Source organism: Castanea sativa, chromosome 4 (genome assembly GCF_040712315.1).
Source record: "Castanea sativa cultivar Marrone di Chiusa Pesio chromosome 4, ASM4071231v1".
Lineage (NCBI taxonomy): Eukaryota > Viridiplantae > Streptophyta > Magnoliopsida > Fagales > Fagaceae > Castanea > Castanea sativa.
In genome coordinates, this window is record NC_134016.1 from 15,340,889 (window position 1) to 15,361,009 (window position 20,121).

Below are 20,121 nucleotides of genomic sequence, written 5' to 3' on the forward strand. Positions count from 1 at the left end.
CGTCTCAAAAGGTCTCCTCGCCATTTTATTCGGCCATTTGAAAAAGGCTCATGCCTTATTTTCTCCAACACCGCCGCACCGCCTCCCCGAAGACGGTGTTGACCACTTGTGGGGGTATGTGACCAGCCCTGCCCGGAAAAATCCCGCGTAGGCCTCGTTGTTGTTGTATCGGTCCGACCCGAAATCCCTCCTTTCTTGTGGGATAACCTTCGCCTTGCCTTTTCCCCGCCGCCTTGATCTTCCTCAACCCTTTTGTACTCGTCGATGCGATCCATCGCCGACGTACGCTTCTTACGAGCTTCTTCGTCAAGGATTTCCTCAAGTCATGCTCCGTTGGTAGGCCGACCTTGAAGGTCCTTATGGCTACATCGTCAAAGTCTCCGTCGATTTCGTTGAACATTTCCCAATATCGGTCCGAATACGTTTTCGTGGTTTCCTTCCCTCATGGCCATGGATAGCAAGGAATCCAATGGACGAGGAACTCTACCGCACGTGATAAAGCGAGAACCGAATGCTCTAGTAAGCTCTTTGAAAGAATCAATGGAGCCTCGCCCTTAAGCCGTCAAACCATCTCATGGCTACGGGCCCTAGGCTAGAAGGAAAAATCTTGCATAACAAAGTTTCATTCCCGGAATGCAATCGCCATTCTCTCGGCCGAAATGACTTACGTGCTCCACAGATCCGTCCGACCATTGTAAAGAGTGAAGGCCGGTTGTGTGAAGCGCCGAGGTAACCTCCCTTCCTCCACCGCACGCGAAGGGTGATCCGGAGATTTGGTGTAACGCTCTTCCCATTGTGTCATTCCCAAGCCCCTGTGGGGGTAGTCTCCGCCACGCCTTCCATGCATTGTCTTCCTGGAAGAGACATATTCACTGGGGGAGTTCTCGGATCTCCGCTCGTAATTGTCATCCTCGGATCCTTCCGAAGAGGGGTCGAGAGATCGAGGAGTTCTCCTTCTCCTCTCGTGACGCCAGCCTCCTCTTTAGGCCGTCAATCTCTTTACGCATGGCCACGGCATTCCTCTCATAAGGAACTCTACTTCCTCCTTGCGAATGACTAGCACTTCGATGGTGTGTGTAGTATGTACACTTCCTTCTCGGTTCTCGCATGATCGGGGACGTAAGGAGTGATCCTCACGCCGGGAGCCAACGGACTCCGCACTCGTGGTGGTTCCGATCCTACCATGATGCCCTAAACTTCCTTAAAAACTAAATTCCCTGATGGCGCCAATTGTAAGGACACAATTCAAATTCCCAAACCACGACTAGGAGGAAAATGGGCTTGAAAGGCCTTTCTTCACAATGAATTTGTAGAGGATGGGTTTCTAATTTAGATTTTAAGGATGGCTTTAGACAATCACAAAAAGAACGGGCTTTGGGCCCAATGGAACAAAACAAAGAATCGTTTGCAAAGAGTAATATTGAGAATTCCTCCTGAATTGCTTTCCGAGGACAGTTTCTAATAGTATTTCTCAAGTGTGGATACAAATAATGTTTATCATACACTTTTTCTTTCTCAAAAGGCCTCCCCTTTCTTCGTATGCCTTCCCTCCTATTAATACTCCTCTTCTTCTCTTCATCATCTTCCACTTTATGGCCGCGACCCTTATTTTTTGGATACTTGTCCCATCCATTCTTCCCTAAAGTCCGCTGGGACTTGGGACCAAGTTCCAAGCTCTATGCTCAGGTCCCATCCTTCCATCTCTATTGTCAGCGTATCAATTACAGGGTCTTTAATATATGGGCGGTGGTAGCAGCTTTACTTTAGACATTCCACCGCTCTTTCTGCTGTCCTCCACGTATACTGTGTATCCTCGGCTTAACATTCCGAGGACAAATCTACTCCTCGGACGGTATGGGACACTTAAACACTCCACGATCATTTTGATGTTTTCGGATTTGGGTTTCTAGCCCAAAAGACCTTGTTGGGCCGTCCATTATAAATTACTGGGCCCAAGACCCCTACAACCATCATTACCCATATATTGAGTAGAGAGCTTTTTAGAAGAGAAAACCCTAGCCTCAAACCCTTGAGAGTGTGAGATTGTCATACCCACAATTCTCTACACCATCCATTGTGATGTTCCTCTACTCCTACCTCTCTATTTCTAAATTCTTGGGAGATTGATAGCCCAAACACTTGCCATACCCATACTAAGTATCCAGTGAGGTTTTGGTGCTATTGGGAAGCATTGGGAGAAGCCAAACTTTGGCAGATGCAATCGGGCGCATTGCGGGATCCGGAAATTTAGACAAGACACGGTTCCGAGAAACCTTGTTGGAGTAGGAACTTGGAGGGCTTAGGTGCACTGGGTAGACTAGGCTTGGAGGGTCTTTTACTATTCGTGTATCCCAACTTATTGTATAGTAGATCGATTTACCGCTTGAAAGGTGGTGGAGAGGTTTTTCACCGAGTTCTTCGGTTTCCTCTTCAATAATACATCGGAGTGTTATCTTGTGTTTGCATCTCTCTTCCCAACTCTTTTAGCTTTCATTTTACTGCTGTGATTTGTTGAATATGACTTAGAGTAATTGTATTGTTTGTTTGCTCACATTTACTCTATTCCGCACTTAGTTTAAATTAGAGTAAAATCAACCGAGCTGTAATTTTTTATTTTGGGGTCTAAATAGCTCTTATGTTTTTAACACAAATTCAAGCTTTCAGAAAGAAAACTAAAGTCTAACTTTTACGGCAAGCATAAAACCCTTATATATGAATGATCGAACCAATTTAGGTCCCCCCCCCCCAAGCACTCTCAACCTCTTTGGTATATCTAGCGGCTATGGTTTCCCCTCGCATCCTAAACGTACACTTTCAAATGGCAATGGAAGTGTCTTATAAGCATCAAATATGTATTGTATTTTTGGGTTCCAATAGGGAAGAGTGGTTTCATGAAAGTGATTTATTACGGGTTCAAAAATGGGGCTAACTACTATGTCATAATTGCCCCAAACAACAATTATACCTCTTGGCTTTCTTAGAAGGCATGTCACAAGAGAGAGCAGAACTTGGGGAGGTCAAATTGTTAGGACATATGTGGAACTTGTTAGAACATATGTTACTGTATATTGGCTAATCCTTTGACAAGACGCACTTTACTTGTAATTAGGTAGATCTAAGATGGTTTAAGTCTTCAAAAAACATGTTCAAGTCAAGAGTTGAAGCCATGCAAATCTGTCTAAGAAATAAGTGAGGAAGTGCTATATTTTAAAACTCGACAGCTAGCTCGATAGATTGTATTTATCGAGGTTTAAAAGGCAGTTTTAGCCCAATACTCGACAGCAACTTGATAGATAACCTATCTATCGAGAATTACAAAAATCAGATTTCCAGATCTGCTTTTCACCATATCCAAGTTATTTGTGTAGAGTTTCTTTTCTCACAACCCTAGACATATACAAGAATTATTTTAAAGACCGTCACCAGGTTGTTGCACAAGGAATTAGAGCATCCCTTCGTGCATCATGTGACCGGAGACAAAAATTGACCTAGTTCATCTTTTCATTGAAGAAGCTACTGCGTCTTTGTGCCAAGGGTTTTGTAACCAATGAGTTTCTTGATCTTCATCGTTTAGATGAACTGAAGAGCTTTACAGCCAACATCTTCCTCAAGTTGGTGTGTTAGTCACGTACTTGGATTTGTGCAAAGGAGTAAATCGTGTACTGAGATCCGTGCATCAATTGGTTAGTTACATACTTGGAACCATGCATTAAAATAAGAGATTGTCACTACATTATAAGTCCAATTGTGTATTGGGATAAGGGTTCAACTGTAGGTTGGTATAAGGTATTGGGATTCCTTTACTTATAACCACTTATTTTGATAATAGTGGATCCTTGGGAGTGGTGACCTTAAATTCGCCTAGTTGGACTTTACCTCAGTAGTTTTTTCCATTCATAAACAAACCACCTGTGTCAAATTTATTTTTTGTTGCATTTAGTTATTTGGTGATTTGTTTGTGCTACCACGCTTATTACATGTAATTAAATCTAATTAATTAACTTGACATGCATTCTTAGCCTATCACAAACCAGTGGACAGCTTGGGCCACAGTCACCAAATCAACTAAATTTTCTCCTCCAATTAGTGCCACTAATTCATCATCCGTGATAACTAAAATTCATCATCCGTGATAGATGACGGAGTATGGAGATATCGAACACGAGGGTGTGGCATTGCAAGAGTCAATTGTGCCATTCTCACATCAGTTCGAACTACTTGCTCATAATGTTCAGCAACCTAACAATAAGAATGTCATTGCAATTCGAACCGTGTTAGTTATTACACAAACTTTTTCTTTTTTCTTTTTTACTGGAAAGGTAGATATTATACATACTTATTACAGTTTATTATTATATGTCTAATACTTTTCCTAGTCTTCTTACTAAAAACCAATTAAGATATGTTGTTAATTGGGAAAAACAAAATTGACAATTTTTTATGCAGAACCAGACAACAAAAAGTTTAACTTCGAATCCCCAAGTTAAAACTAGAAAACAAAACAAAACAAAACTGTAATAATGCCAAATACTTATTAGTCAAGGTGACCATTTTATTTTTTAAATTGATTAATAAAAACTGGCTAAGGTGGATCAAACTCCAATTTCATAACAAATATAAATAAAATAAAATAAAAAAGACTAGACTACAAAGTATGAGAGAGAGAGAGAGAGAGATATAGAGAGAGGAAAGAAGGGACTAATTGCAATAGCAGCTTGACCATTGCCAGTGCCAACATTCCAAGCTAGAGAGTGGTGACTGGTGAGGGATGAGAACAGCAGCCATAGAGTACAAGTCGCTTGGATAAGTTGGCCTAGCATCCAAGTAAATTTCAGTTTTCTTATCATACATGTTAAGGATAAGATTGCCAGCCAAAATAGTGGTGTCGTGTAGTTGTGTTTTACCTGCATAATAGCTGCTGCATAATGCTGCCGTGTAGCTGTAATGTAGCTGCATATAATTCAAATTTAGATCTGATCTGTGTGGCAGCTATAGATAGATATTTCAGTACTTGATTTGAATTTTAGATTGAGATATGATGAGATAGGATAGGGTAGAGATATTTATATTTTTGAACTTCTTGTATTTGAATCTCATACAATTGTACAACTCTATAAATGATAAGTCCCAAATCAGATTAGATTGGGTTTTGCAAATATATCAGATAATTACTATCTTTACAAAACAAACCAGCCATTCTCTGAATTAAGCTCGGTGTGGAGCCTATAGACCTTGTGAATATCGAATTTGCTAGTATTTTTTTTTCTTTTGTAGTAGTCGGTAATATATCCGAAATTTCTGACGCATGCGCTTATGCACTTGCATTTATCTCAAAATAAATGAATCAATGACTTTGGATTGGATGGATGACTAGTGAGACTATGAATTTGACACGAAACTTACATTTGTCGAAGATGGACAGACAGAGGTGTCGCATTCATATATGAGTCACAGAATATACATTCGTTTAAGATATAGAGTTAGCTGACAAAGTTTTGTTCTCATCTTTTCAAACTTTTTAATTTGGTGACTAAATAATTGTTTCTCATTAATTAAGATCAGTCCAATAGAATAATTAAAATAAAATATATATATATATATATATATATATATATATTTTACTTATTGGCCGCTTAATTAAAACTATTACAATAAATATATATATATATATATATATATATATATAAAATAAAAACTCTATTTGTTAAAATTTGGAAGCCTTTCAATTTAGGGGCCTTAGGTAACCGCCCTACTATCATTCCACCTTGTTTCCCTTGATAAATTCACTACTAAGTAGTGTGTAGCATTTTTGTTATTACAATGGACAAAGCCAAAGAGGCAAATCCTCAGCAGACTGGGACTTGCACAATTGTCCTCCAACAAATGACCCCAGGGATGAACCAGTGAAGTCTCATCAGCTTGCAAAGCCTTTTAATGACTATTTATGATCATCATTGATTATTACATATGTGAAGTATATTTAATGCATTAGCATTATTACTATTGTTGGTGTAGGGTCCTTGGGCCCAGAAATATATGTGGGGTGGTCCAAGGGTATTCTTCGAGCTAGAAGCCCAGTCTGAGGACACTAAATGGTCTGAGGATGTATAAATATTAACTCATAAGAAAATACAAAGTAAAAAAAGAGATAATGTCTGAATAAATATGTCCGAGGAAGATTGTGTCATCAGCTATGTGAAACCAAGGTAGGAGAAGGGTTGGTTAATATCCACAGGCTATGCTCTAGAATTTCCTATAGGTTAGGGTAGTCACAGTACACATGGAGGATAAGAAGAAGGAGGGTGGAATATCTAAGATAAAAGTTGTTACCACCGCCCCCGCATTGAATGCTCTGCAACTGATATTCTAGCCGCATTAATAAGGAAGTGAGACCTGAGCATCATAGTGGAACTTGGCTCCTATCTCCACAGACTTCAGGGGAGGTGGATGGAACAAGTATCTAAAGGAGCAATCTAACTGTGACGTGGAGGGTGAAGAGGAAATAAAGGAGGAAGTATAAAAGAAAAAAGGGATCTTAAGCAAAGGAAGAAGAAGGGGAGGACACGGTAGACCTTATGATCCATAATTGTAATCTATCTTGGGAAGCAGAAATACAAATTATCATCGGCTTATGTCTGAGGAGAAGATTTCTTTCGTATTCATATAAACAGTTCTTCATATATGCCACTGTGATCAAAGTCCATCATTCTTTGTTACCTAAACATCTTTAGAACCTAGATTTTAAGCCCACTTTCTCTACAAATTTCATTGTAAAAAGGCCTCTCAGGCCCATCCCCTTCTAATTGTGGGTCCGGGCCCGAATTGTGTCCTTACAGCTGAGTTATAAATATTAACTCCAATTAATTAACCAATTACCCAAATTGATTAATTAGATCAAATTACATACAAATCAAATTAGGAAAGATCAACATGTCTTTTTGGGACACCCAAAAATACAATGAACAATTATGGGAGCCTAATACAACTTTTTGGCACACTACTTAACAATAATTTTTGGACTATGATCGTTATCCTCTCACACTCATTTACTCTCAACAATTCAGTTGGGAGCAATTAGTCTTTTTTTTTTTCCTAGGAATATATATTATCACAGTTCACGAAAAACTTTTGTTGGGCACCTATAAAACTTTTAGTTAAGACATGAAATAATGTATGATTTTGAAATGGTAAAGATCCAATACACACCATAATAACCAATGGGTAAAATATAATAATTATCTTCCAGAGTTAAGTCATTTAACCTTTTTTTTTTTTTTTTTAAAAGAGTCATTTAACTACATTAAATGTTCTCCCTTTTTTTTTTTTTTTTGCAAAACACACATACACACACAAATTTTCTCCCTTTTAAAAAAGCTGTCATTCATTCATAGAATTTTTAATAGTATTCTGTGTAGTGTGCTCTTTCTTTTTGAAATATTAATTTTATTTTCAGACATATGTGAGTAATTATCTACGGTAATATTTTCATATAGATATGACAATAAAAATATTTTGATTTAGTTTGACATCCTTCAAGATGAGATTGCAAGAAGGATAACCAAGTGTCATACTTTAAAGAGGTCGGATGACTAATGGAGGAATTGGAAGCGTGCTTTGAAAGCAAAGCACTTTGATGAGTCAAAAACTGCAACACAAATAATGGCTGAGGTTACAAATATAGTCACTTGCCAAGATTATGCTAAGCTTGTTTACTCTTGGTATAGAGGAAATGCAATAAAAATAATGCATGTGAAAAGATATGTATTTGTCATTATTTTTTTTTCCAAGGACCATTTGATATATTCTCTCATATTTGCCCATATAGATAGTTTATACTAATGCAAATATATGGTTTATTGTATTCCAGGAAACTAAAACAATACATTGGAATATAAAAGGAGGCCAAGCTTTGTTGTTGGAGTGACGTTTAGCATGCCTCAAAGAGGGAATATTTAAAGTCTTAGTTTTTACTGTATGTCATTTACATTTATTTTATCTTTGTCTTGTCTTAAGTACCAAAAAATATTGTTTATACTGTTATTTGGCTATTTGAGATTTCAAACCTCAAATTGTAAGGCTTTATTTGGGATTTGGATCAATATTATTAATTGTTTACAAATACTTTATTACTTTGAGTTTTGAAATTGTGGATTTTAACAACATTTCAAACATGTTATATTACTAATTTTAAGGGAACAAATTAATAACCAAAAATATATTTTTGTAATATTCAATAATTTTTATACCTTTGGCAGCGGTTTTTATAAGTGCTCTTATATGAAACCTATAGTAGCAATTGTTTTCTCTATTGCAATAACTAATTTACAACAAAGTGTAAGAACGAGAGAGCTAGCAATTTTTTAACTTTATAGCAGCATTCTATAGAGCTGTTGCTAAAGAATCTCTAATAGCAATTCTCAAAACTACTATTAAAAATAATTTATGCCGGAGATAACAGGAGTATACTAGCATATCAAAAAAAATTTAGTAGCGGTTTACAAAACTGCCACTAAAGAATCCACTGGAATAGATAATTAATTCCAGAATAAAGAGATGAGTGTACTAGCGGCTTTTGATTTTCTAGCAATAATTCTAGGAATTGCTGCTATAGATATTTTCTATGCCAACAATTCTTAAAACCATTGTTATAACTTATAATGACGGAAACTTAACAGCGGTAATTTAGGTTATAGTAGCGGTTCTAAAAACCACTGGTATAGAACTATTTGACTTTTAGTAGCAGTTTTTAATAGTTTTAGTAGTGGTTATAACCACAGCTAAAAATCAAGTTTTTTTTTTTGTAGTGTCTCCACTTCTCTTTCTTAGAATCATTTGCTTTACCTTAAATAACCAATTTATTTTCCTTTCAAAAACATTATCAATTTATTTTTCTCACCAATTTATTTTCTCTTTTTTTTCATAGAATCATCAATTTATTTTCAAGATAAAAGAAAATTAGAAAATATCAACAGGACATAAAGAGAAGGCTATATTAATTTATTATGATTGACCATTACAATATATATATTATGCAACAATAATAAACAACATGCCCCACTTTCCCCAACACCTTACCTTGTCTTTACAATGAAATTCAAAGGAAGAAAACTAAAGTTTAACTTTTCCAACAAGCATAAAACCCTTATAAATGACTGATCTGATCAATTTAGGTCCTCCCCAAGCATTTTCAAACTCTTTAACTACACTTTCAGATAACAAATCAATACCTTGATCCTTGGCTGTAATTACTGCAGACCATGACATTAACATTCTCAAGAATCCCTCAAATGACAACTCTTTTGGCATATCTAGTAGTTGTGGTTTCCCCTCACATCCTAAACCTACACTTTCAAAAGGAAATGGAAGTGTCTTATAAGGATCAAATATGTATTGTATATTTGGGTTCCAATAGGGAAGAGTGGTGTCATGAAAGCGCTTCATTATGGGATCAAATAAGGGGCTAACTACTATGTCATTATAACCCCAAACAGCAATTACACCTCCTGGCTTTTTTAGAATGTGTGTCACAAGTGAGTAGAACTTTGAGAGGTCAAACCAATGGACAGCTTGAGCCACAGTCACTAGATCAACTGAATTTTCTCCTCCAATTAGGCCCACTAATTCATCATCTGCAATGGATAATGGAGTATGGAGATATTGAACATGAGGGTGTGGCAGTGCAAGTTTTAACTGTGCCTCACTCACATCGGTTCCAATTACCTGCTCATAATGCTCAGCAACCTATTAAGAACAAGGTCATGCAACTCTTATAGCCTTAGTGATTATGCATACTCAAAACAACATATTATTATGTCTAATATTCTTCTTACTAAAAACCAATTAAGGTTGTTAATTGAAAAAATAAAAACAAACACAGACAAGAATATAAATATAAAGCACCCAATGAATCCTTCATGTGAAATCAAATAACAGGACCTCAATTAAACCCCAATATTCCTAAAGTTAAACCTTGGGTCCCAAACATCAAGTAAGAAAATTGTAATGCCTAACGCATATTAATTAAGTCACCATTTTATTTTATTTTTTAGGTCAATTTTCAATTTTTGGAAATCAAATGCAAATTTTATGTAGCTAAACTTTCACAAGGCCTGTCTACGAATGATTCCATCCCTAACACCCACGTTAAAAAAAAAAAAATGTAAATTGCTCAATCGAAACTGGCTAAGATGGATCAAACTTCAATTGCCAAAAAAAAAATATTATGGGCCAAACTATAATGTATTAGAGAGAGGGAGAGAGAGAACAAAGGGACTAACAGCGATAGCAGCTTGACCATTGCCGGTGCCAACATCCCAAGCTAAAGAATGGTGAGGGGTGAGAGCAGCCAACATGGAGTACCAGTGGGTTGGATAAGTTGGCCTAGCATCCAGGTTCTCTGACCTGAGTTCTTTGGCTCGAGGTTCTCTGACCTGAGTTCTTTGGCTCGAGGTCTCTTCTATACCTTTTTCTATACCTTCTTTCTTCTACTCCCGTTTCATTTCTAACTTCCCTTATCCAACCTCCCTAATTAATCACTCTCTCTTGTATTAATCTATTTTAATTCCTAGAAGTTTTATTCTTTCTTGTCCCAAGACCTTCCCTCCCACTCTTAAACTCCTTCTCTTCTCCTTTCTCCTTGTCTTATCCCATAATCTTAAAAATCTTACAATCAATTTTGTTTGAACTCAGGAGAAGGGTTGATCTAACCCTCTATCTTTGAAGCCATAAACCAAAACCCAAATCTGGTAGAAGCACTAAGTGCTGAGACCAAGAAACTGTGTAGTCCTAATAAGTGCCCGTTTGGTTGGGCTTTTAGGACCCAAAACGTAGCTTTTTCATAAAGCTGGCAGTGGCTGGGCGTTTGGTGAAGCCTAAACGCAGATTTTAGATAAAAGCTGCGTTTTAAGGCAAAGGCAAAACTCAACTTTTCTGAAATGGTGGTCTGAGGTCCATATCTCAAACGCGCATCAAACGTTTTCAGCTCAACGGATAGGTGAGACCGAAAATTACCGAATCACCCTCATCTCTTCTCTGCTGATTCCTCTCAGACGCTGATTCCTCTCATCTCTTCTCTGCTCTGCCTTCTCCGTGCTGCTACCGATCTCCCTGTGGTAAGTCATCTGTTCTTCTTCTTCTTCCTCTTCTGCTTTCTTCTTCCTCTTCTTCTTCGTCCTCTTCTTCTTCGTCCTCTTCTTCTTCTTCCTCTTCTGCTTTCTTCGTTTTCTCTGATCTGTAATGTTTTTTGTTTTAATTTTTTTTTCTGATCTGAGACAGGAATCTTGAAGGTACGCATTTGATCAAAAAGGCACCAAGCAAGACTGATCTGCTACCAAAATCCACCATGTACCAACAGTGATCCGAAATTTTTTTTTTTTTTTTTTAAGATCTGAAACAGGGTGTATTTCATCTAAAAAAAAAATCAATATTGCAACTTCTGTCATGTTTTTATTATATTGTTTTACCATTGCATGTTTTAATTTAGACAAATTCCAAATTACACTATGCTTGTAGCAGTGACTTGAACGGTGCCTGCTACAAGTCTATGCTTATGGCCCCTTAGTCTCACACTCTAACCGAAACCTCTTCTTCTATTTTTTTTTTTTAAAAAAAAAAAACTATCTTTATTCTGTGATTTTGGATAAAACTTGGTAGCTTCATCAACTTTTGATTTCATGAAAGTATCTGTTTGTAAGCAATTAGCAAATTTGAAACAGTGTAGGGTTTTGATTAATCAAAATTTTGGATTTATGTTGTGTGTTTATTTGTTTATTGGTTATTGGATGTGGATGTGGATGTGGATAATTTGTTTAGTTTGGGTTTAGATCTCAGTTGGGTCCTGTTATTTTGCTATTTATTTGTTTCATTTCTTAAGACTGGTATTAGATGATAATTAAATGTTTAGGATTGCATAGCATGGTCGTTTAAATTATCATGTGAACATTTGCTAGGCTTATGGTTGTGCAGCAACTTGTTCTGCTTGTGAGTTTCATGAAGTGATGGAATTTGCGGTGTTAACTTTGTTACATGGTATAATGTAGTTTGTATATCATCTATATCTGTCATTTCTCTTTTTTCTTTTTCTTTTTTCAGTTTATTGGTGTCTGGTTGATTTAGCAATAGCAGCTGCAGCAGCAGCAGCAGCTGCAGCTGCTGGGGCATGCGTGTATTTGAGGGACATTCCCATGCCAATATTAGGTTTCTTTAATTAGGTACTCCTCCTGTTAGCCCTGAATATGAGTATATGACCCATATCTTCCTTGACTTTATTTCATTATATTTATTTGTACTTTGTTAATTTGTTTTGGGGACTTTAGTTTATTCTTACTTCTGAGATGTTGTCCCATGCTGCCCATTACCCCATTATCAAATAGCTCAGGTCATCTGTCTGCCAAAAGCATTTTCTCCTCCTAACTAAACAAGCAAAAGAGGATAAATATTAATAATGAATGAGAGAGGGAGAAAAAAAAATGGTTATATAGCTAGGGTTTAAAAATGAGTAATACGGTAAAAATGGTCTTTAAAAATTGGGGTTAGGCAAACTATTGTGAGTCAACCCCAATCGAAAATCATGCCTATTCGGTTCGATGAATTCGCTTGAATCTTTTAAAATTAGAATATGATCTATGTGTCGTATTTGTGTAGAGTTTAGGGATTAGGTCAAATCTGCCAATATGATTGCTTCATTATGAAGCTCATAACGGGACAATTGTACAATGTAAAATTTTGCTCTTTTTTTTTTTTTTGGTTTGAATGATGACGTGTAATCTTGAGAGTAAGTCACTTTTCATCATGACAACCCAACCAAGAGATCAATTTATGTGGCCATGAAATGCTAGCCAATTTAGGATTTGATTAATGTAGGATCTTGGGAGACTTGTTAGGAGGATTTGGGACTGGTTTTGGAAATGATGGGTGGTTGATTTAGCAATAGCAGCTGCAGCAGCAGCAGCAGCAGCTGCTGGGGCATGACAACCCAACCAAGAGATCAATTTATGTGGCCATGAAATGCTAGCCAATTTAGGATTTGATTAATGTAGGATCTTGGGAGACTTGTTAGGAGGATTTGGGACTGGTTTTGGAAATGATGGGTGGTTGATTTAGCGACGGCGGCAGCCAGCGGCTGATGCTGCTTCTTCTTGATGGGTCATGCCCAGCTGATGCATCAGCTGCTTCTTCCTGGGCATGCCCGGCTGCTTCTTCTTCTTCTTCTTGCAGAGGCTGGAACCAAGGCTGCAGCTTCTAAAATTTTTTTTCCCACATATTTAAAAAATATGAACTAGTTACTTGAGCAAATTGACACATATTTAATTATTTTCACTCATTTATGTGTAAACTTATTTTTTATGTTATTGATTGTGCGTTTTTTGCATTTTTTACAATCTTCTATTTTTTGCATTTCTTATGGTTGGTTAACTTTATAGATGGGAAAAAATACCACTTCCAACCCCGAGGTAAAAAAGGCTAGAGCAGATTGGGATATTAATCCATCGTGGACAACTACTTTTTGTAATCTTTGTGTGGAACAAATTCAAGCCGGGAATAGAACAAAAGGTGCTGCCTTTAGTTCCGAAGGTTGGTTCAATTTGGTGACCAAATTTTGTGAGGAGACCGGTCAAAACTATGATAAGGACCAATTAAAAAGTAGGTGGGATGTATTAAAAGGTGATTGGAAAGTGTGGGAAAAATTGAGGAATCTTGACACAGGTTTAGGTTGGGATGCAGTGAAGGGAACGATTGCCGCTCCTGATTGTTGGTGGAACCTGAAGTTGAAGGTGAGTTGAGTATTTTATTAATATGTAGTTACTTGGAGATAGTTTTTTTTTTTATATATTATTCTTATATGAGTGAAATTACAATTACATTTTGTAGGAATTACCCAAAGCTAAAAAATTCCGAGAGAAAGGTCCACAGAATCTAGAACAACTTGAGATAATGTTTAGGGATGTTGCAGCAACTGGGGTAGCTGCATGGACCCCTTCTTCAGGTACATTACCTCCAACAATGCCAAAAGAGGGTGCTGGTGATTCAGATGGTAGCTCCGAATTTAAGGATAACCAATGTGACATGAGTTTAGACATTGGTAGTTTGCAGCAAGGAAATACTAGTCAATCACGTAGTTCAGGACAAAAGCGAGCTAGTGAATCAATACCCTCACAGAAGAAAAAGAAGAAGATAGGAGGAGCTGCAATGTTGGACAATCGTATTAGTGAGTTAATAACTGTATGTCAGAATAGGTCTGAAGGTACTTCTCGAGAGTCACCAAGTTCAATTGATAATGTAATGGCGATTGTGAAAGCACTTCCTGGAGTGGATTTTGCGTTTGTCGTTGAAGCTTCCATTCTCTTTCTAAAAAAGTCACGTAGGGAGATGTTCCTAACTTTTAAGGACCCGAGTCACGGTGAAGTGGCTACAAGCAATAATTTATAGGCAGCGAAGTGACTAACACGATGTGGTATTAACTATGTTGTATTAGCTTTAAACTAAGTTAGCTATGTTGTATGAACTATGTTGTATTTGCTATGTTGTATTAACTTTAAACTAAGTTATGTGATATTTAGTATTAGCTTTGGACTAATATATGTGTAATGCAAACATATTTGAAATTTTCATTACAGTGTTATGTACTTGATGTTGTGAATTGTCTTGGTATGTTGTGAATTGTCTTGATTGAATATTTGTTATTTTGTTATGTAGCTGAAACCAATATGGATGATTATAATGGTACTCATGAGAGTGGCCATTTTATGGAACTATTAATGGATGGGGATTACAGAAATTATTGTGATGATCATGATGGTAGTGATTATAACAATGTTGACAATAATAATGATGGTGATAATAATGATGGTGATAACAATGATGGTGATGATGATGATGATGATGATGATGATGATGATGATGAAAGTAGTGACAGTGATGATGACAATGATAGTGATTCTGACAGTGATGATAGTAATGACAATTCTAACGAGGAGTTTTACCAGCTTGTGACAGTTACCTGTGAAGCAGTTGTGACATATTTCAATAAGTACATTAGTAAGACTCCTTGTCATGATTCTGAACAAACGGGGTGGGATTGGCTGAGACGCTGTATGGAAGGTAATGAGACTTTGTGTTACAATATGTTTAGAATGAGAAAGGAGGTGTTTCATAATTTGTGTCAAGTTTTACAACGTGACTTTGGACTTCAACATTCAAGGAATATAAGGTTAGAAGAGTTAGTGGCAATCGTTTGCGATACTTGGTCATGGAACATGTAACCGAATGGTTCAAGAATTATTTCAGCATTCGGCTGAAACCATAAGTAGACATTTTGAGAAGATGATCACTCTGTTAGGTGCTCGCTTTGCAGAAGCATATGTAAAGCCTTCGGATCCAACTTTTAGTGAAGTTCCAACCAAAATACAAGACCATCCAATTTATTGGCCACATTTCAAAGTATGTGTACTATTGTATATTTGAATAAGTGTTATTGTCTATAAGATAATACAATGCACGTGGAACTGAAAACTATTAATGTTTTTATTAGGATTGCATCGGTGCGATTGATGGCACACATGTGATAGCGATTGTACCTACTGAGAAGTCCATTCCATACTTTGGAAGAAAGGGATATCCAACCCAAAATGTGATGGCTGCATGTGACTTTGATATGTTATTCACATTTGTTTTGCCTGGATGGGAAGGTGCAGCACACGACACCCACATTTTTCTTGATACTATTCGTACACAAAGTAACAACTTTCCGCACCCACCACCAGGTTTGTAATTGGTTAATCAATTGTTCATTATAATGACATATTGTGTGTGTGTTTAATACAATTAAATTTCTTTGTTTAGGGAAATATTATGTAGTTGATTCTGGATACCCAATGATGCAAGGCTATTTGGCACCATACAAAGGGATATCATACCATCTTCAGGACTTTCGAAGGAGAGGTGGAGGCCCTAGAACTAGACATGAAAAATTTAATCATGCTCACTCATCTCTTCGATGTGTGATTGAGCGCACTTTTGGTGTGTGGAAGAATAAATGGAGAATTATTAGAAACATGCCATCTTTTCCATTCCATATCCAAATACTTATTGTATCTGCTACTATGGCTCTTCATAATTTTGTTAGACTAAATGATAGGGATGATAGGGAGTTCATAAATGCCAATGAAGATTCAATTTCTAGAAGAGAACGTAATAGTGAAGCATGTAGCAGTTATGAGCAAAACTCAGGAACTTTAACAGATCCTGCAATGGTGGTTCTTCGTGATTCCATTGCAAATTCTATTTGGGGGGGTAATAATTAGTAGTTGTATTTTTTTTGTATAATATCATGTAGTACAATTTATATTTGGATTATTGGTATGTATTTTATATCTTTTTACATTTTTATATAGCACAATTTAAACTTGGATTATTGGTGTATATTTTATCATCTTTTTACATTTTCATTTTGTGCTTCATGATGATGAAAATTGTTTAGATTTAATTAATATTAATAAGAAGTCATTAATGGTAATAACAAATAATTATGCCACTAAAAAAGAATAATTGCCCAAACATTATTAAAATAATACCAATAATATAAATTTATTATTATTATTATTATTTAGTAAGTATATGAAGTAGTTGAATTATAAGTATGAAATAAACTCCCTTATATATACATTGTCCTTTTTGGTAATTTGTCCCTCAAACTGCAACTTTTATAGTTTTAGCCAAACACTCAGCTTTTTCAAAAAGCACTTTTTAACAGCTTTTACCAAACACTCAGCTTTTTGAAAAATCACTTTTTCATTATGCACTTTTTTTAAAAAGCCCAACCAAACTCACCCTAAACCCATTAGACTCAAAGCTAATGAAAGGGTGGTTGTGGATTTGTTCAATACAGGATTGGTGGGCGTGTTATTGGTGGATAGAAGTGTAAACAAGAATGTGGTAAGGGCAATAATTCTTAAAGCGTGGAGGACTAGTAGAGGGGTGCAAATAATTGATCTGAAAGAGATTATTTTTCTATTTAAATTCGCCAGCAAAGGAGATCGAAGAAGAATTCTAGAGCTGAAGCCATGGAATACTGAAGGGTACCCACTAATATTGAAGTACTGGAATCAAAACCAGACAGATGAAGATGTAGATTTCTCAAGCCTCCATATATGGGTTCAGATACACGGCCTCCCAATTGAATACATGTCAAAGGAATATACTGAGGAAATAGGTGGTTTGGTGGGGAAAGTAGTGGAAGTTGATTTCACAGGTGATGGAAAAATATGTATAAGTCAATTTTTAAGGGTGAAGGTAGAGTTTGAAGTTGCAAAAACATTGAAAAGTGGCTTTTACTTGGATAGAAGGCCTCTTTCAGAATTATGGGTCAGGTTTAAATATGAAAGGATTGCAGATTTCTATTACAAATGCGGTAGGTTGGGGCATTTAAAGGCCAAATGTATATATATGGGAGCAAATTCAAAGAAAGCTTTAATGCAACCCATTTGGATATGGCCCCTGGCTGTAGGCAGATCCAATGACAAAAATAACTTCAAGATGGGTGCAGTTTATCTCTGAGGACGATCAAAAATCAGAGGAAAGGAATGCAAAAATCCAAAGGGCTGAAGTTCCAGGAATGGTGACGCATGAGTTCCACGCGAATGAGGGTCCAAGCAATGTAGAACGATCTGACAAGGTAGGTCAACTGCTGGAAGTCTCGAGAAATCACCCTACTGACTTTCAAAATCTATCAGAACACGTTACATCCAAAAAGATTTCTCTAGATAATTTTCACAGCCTTCCTTCTCAATCTCAACCAAAAGCCCTCCGTAGTCACAAAAACCAGGATCCACTCCACCAATTCCTAAAATTTACTACCATAAATACCATAACCCCAAAGGAAATGGAACCTAAACCAACATCCACAAGACTCAACCAACCCTCTGACAACTGATCATCCCCAAGAAAAAAATCTCACCCTTGTTACCAAAACCCAACAGTCTCCTTGCAATAATCTTGAAAAAAAAACAATCCTACTTCATTAATATCCCAAACCCCAGATGAACTAGTGGATTGAATCCCTGAATCGGACATCTTTTATATGGGCTCTCTAAAGCCCATAATAACATTTTGTCCCGGGTAGCATACTGCAATGCAAGGGCTAGTAAAGGCTCAATGGAAAAAAAAGCCACAAAAGGTTAGTGAAGCTATTAATGGGCTGGAATGCAGCCAAATAGAATTTTGTTGCCATTTACCATTAGATAACTAACATTTTCGTTAGTTGTCACTGTTTAAAAGAATGTAGGAAACTAGCATCTCGAGTTTTATAAACTCGAGATCCATGAAAAAATCGAGCTTTTAAAACTCGATTTGCAGTGGTCGGCAATACCATTACGTGGACAAACTTTCCACGTGTAGCCACGTAGAAATCGAGTTTATAAGACTCGAAATCTACACGGCCATTTTCAAACCCCCCGCTGAAACAATCACACTCTCTCAACCTCACTCAAACACTCACACTCTCTCAATCTCTCAAACGCTCTCTCTGAAACACTCTCACTAAAAATTCAAACACTCTCCCTCAAACACCCAGAGCAGTCACCCTCAACCCCTCGGCGCTCAACGGAAATCACCCTCACCCTCAAACGGTCTCCTCTTTCCTCACAACCGGCTTCAGGCGATCCTTCAACGGAAGTTTGCAGGTATGTTTTTGAGCTTTTTAAATAATTATTCCATCTGGGTTTTTCCAAGTGTTTGAGCTCAATCGCCAGGTGGGTTTTTCGGTTTTTTGTTGAAATTTTGTTCCTTTTTTGTTTTGGGTGTTCAATTGTGAAGAAATGTGATCTGGGTTTCTCTTATTTTAATTGGTGAAGGTTGATTTCCTGTCTAATGTTGGTGGTTTTGTTTGATCATATGGGGAATTGATGGTTAATTTCTGTTTTATTTGGCTGATTTTTTTCTGGGTTTTGGTTGGATTTATATGAGATTGGTTTTCGTATTTTTATTGGCAATATGTTTAAGCTCTGCTATGTGGACGAAGTTGGGTGTTTGATGGATATAAATTATCTATTATGTTCAGATTTTATTTTAATTTTTTGCTAATTAGCTCTGTAAATGACTCTGATTGTGGTTTTGTTTATGTCTCCTCTATACATTGGTTTTTTCTTTGTTCTTTTTTGGACACATTAGGGGATTTTTTTTTTTTTTTTTTAATCAGATGTTTGTCTGGGATTTCCTGGTTTTGTGGTTATTTTTATTCATTATCATTTAGGACGTGCGTGGCTATTTTTCATCCAAGAAGTCACTGTATAGCTTTGAAGTGTATTTGGATCCATTCCTCCATAGATGACAGGTTATTCGGATCCATTCCTCCATAGATGACAGGTTGAGCTCTTCAATTCTAAAAGGTCGTTGGGGGTGACCACAAATTCCGAGTCACTAGGCAGTTTGAGAATAGGTGCTCTATGGACTCTTGGGCTGCATTACACATCATGCAGTTTAGGTCTTCCATTGAAAATATCAGGTTTAGCATCACTTATTGTTATGGGATTTTTCCAATGACTTTTAATTGTCATGAATTTTGAGTCTCCACGACTTCTTCCATTTTACTTTAGGCATAGGACCACTCTCAATAGTTGTGTTGGCCAGTCCGATATACAGTTCTTGTTGAGAAGTCTCCACTCTAATTAGGGGTCTTGTAGTGCTTGAGTTAGCAGAATCTTCAGCATGTTTTTTTGTAGTTGCGATTCAAATAGCTAGTACACTTTGTCTATTCCATCTTCATGTTTTTGTCAAGATGAGCTCAAACACCCACTTAATCGCCTGGCTCGTGTTAAGGTTGAGGCAGTTTATATCCAGGTATGTAAAGAATCCACGAGGAGTTCCAAAAACATCCAATCCTACTCCAACATTAAGGTTATAGTTCTTACCCCATTTCTAGCTCTGTCAGTATGCTCCATTCAAATTTTCTATCATTGTTCTGTTGATGTACTCCATATGTCTAAGTCCCATGACAAGTTTAGGCTTGAAAATGCTATCCCAAGCTTTATGTAGAATCCTCTTATGTCTTCTTTCTTCCCCACCAGAAGTCCCCAATTATCTTGTCGATTTGTTTATAGGTTGTTTCAGGAAATCCTATTGTTGACA

At 36.9% G+C, this 20,121-nt stretch overlaps 2 protein-coding genes and 1 pseudogene across 2 annotated transcripts; 1 reads left to right on the forward strand and 2 right to left on the reverse strand.

The window, feature by feature from the left end:
- Window positions 1-2,672: 2,672 nt before the first annotated feature.
- Window positions 2,673-5,048, reverse strand: LOC142632496 (uncharacterized; annotated as a pseudogene).
- Window positions 5,049-9,056: 4,008 nt separating this feature from the next.
- LOC142632295 (uncharacterized) lies at window positions 9,057-10,406 on the reverse strand. The gene is made up of 2 exons (XM_075806732.1): window positions 10,278-10,406; window positions 9,057-9,741 (listed from the first exon to the last, which is right to left on the reverse strand). The coding sequence occupies exons 1-2, from the start codon at window positions 10,350-10,352 to the stop codon at window positions 9,109-9,111; spliced, it is 708 nt and encodes a 235-aa protein (XP_075662847.1). The 5' UTR covers window positions 10,353-10,406; the 3' UTR covers window positions 9,057-9,108.
- Window positions 10,407-13,406: 3,000 nt separating this feature from the next.
- LOC142632497 (uncharacterized) lies at window positions 13,407-14,427 on the forward strand. The gene is made up of 2 exons (XM_075806884.1): window positions 13,407-13,772; window positions 13,870-14,427. The coding sequence occupies exons 1-2, from the start codon at window positions 13,422-13,424 to the stop codon at window positions 14,425-14,427; spliced, it is 909 nt and encodes a 302-aa protein (XP_075662999.1). The 5' UTR covers window positions 13,407-13,421.
- The last annotated feature ends 5,694 nt before the right edge of the window (window positions 14,428-20,121 follow it).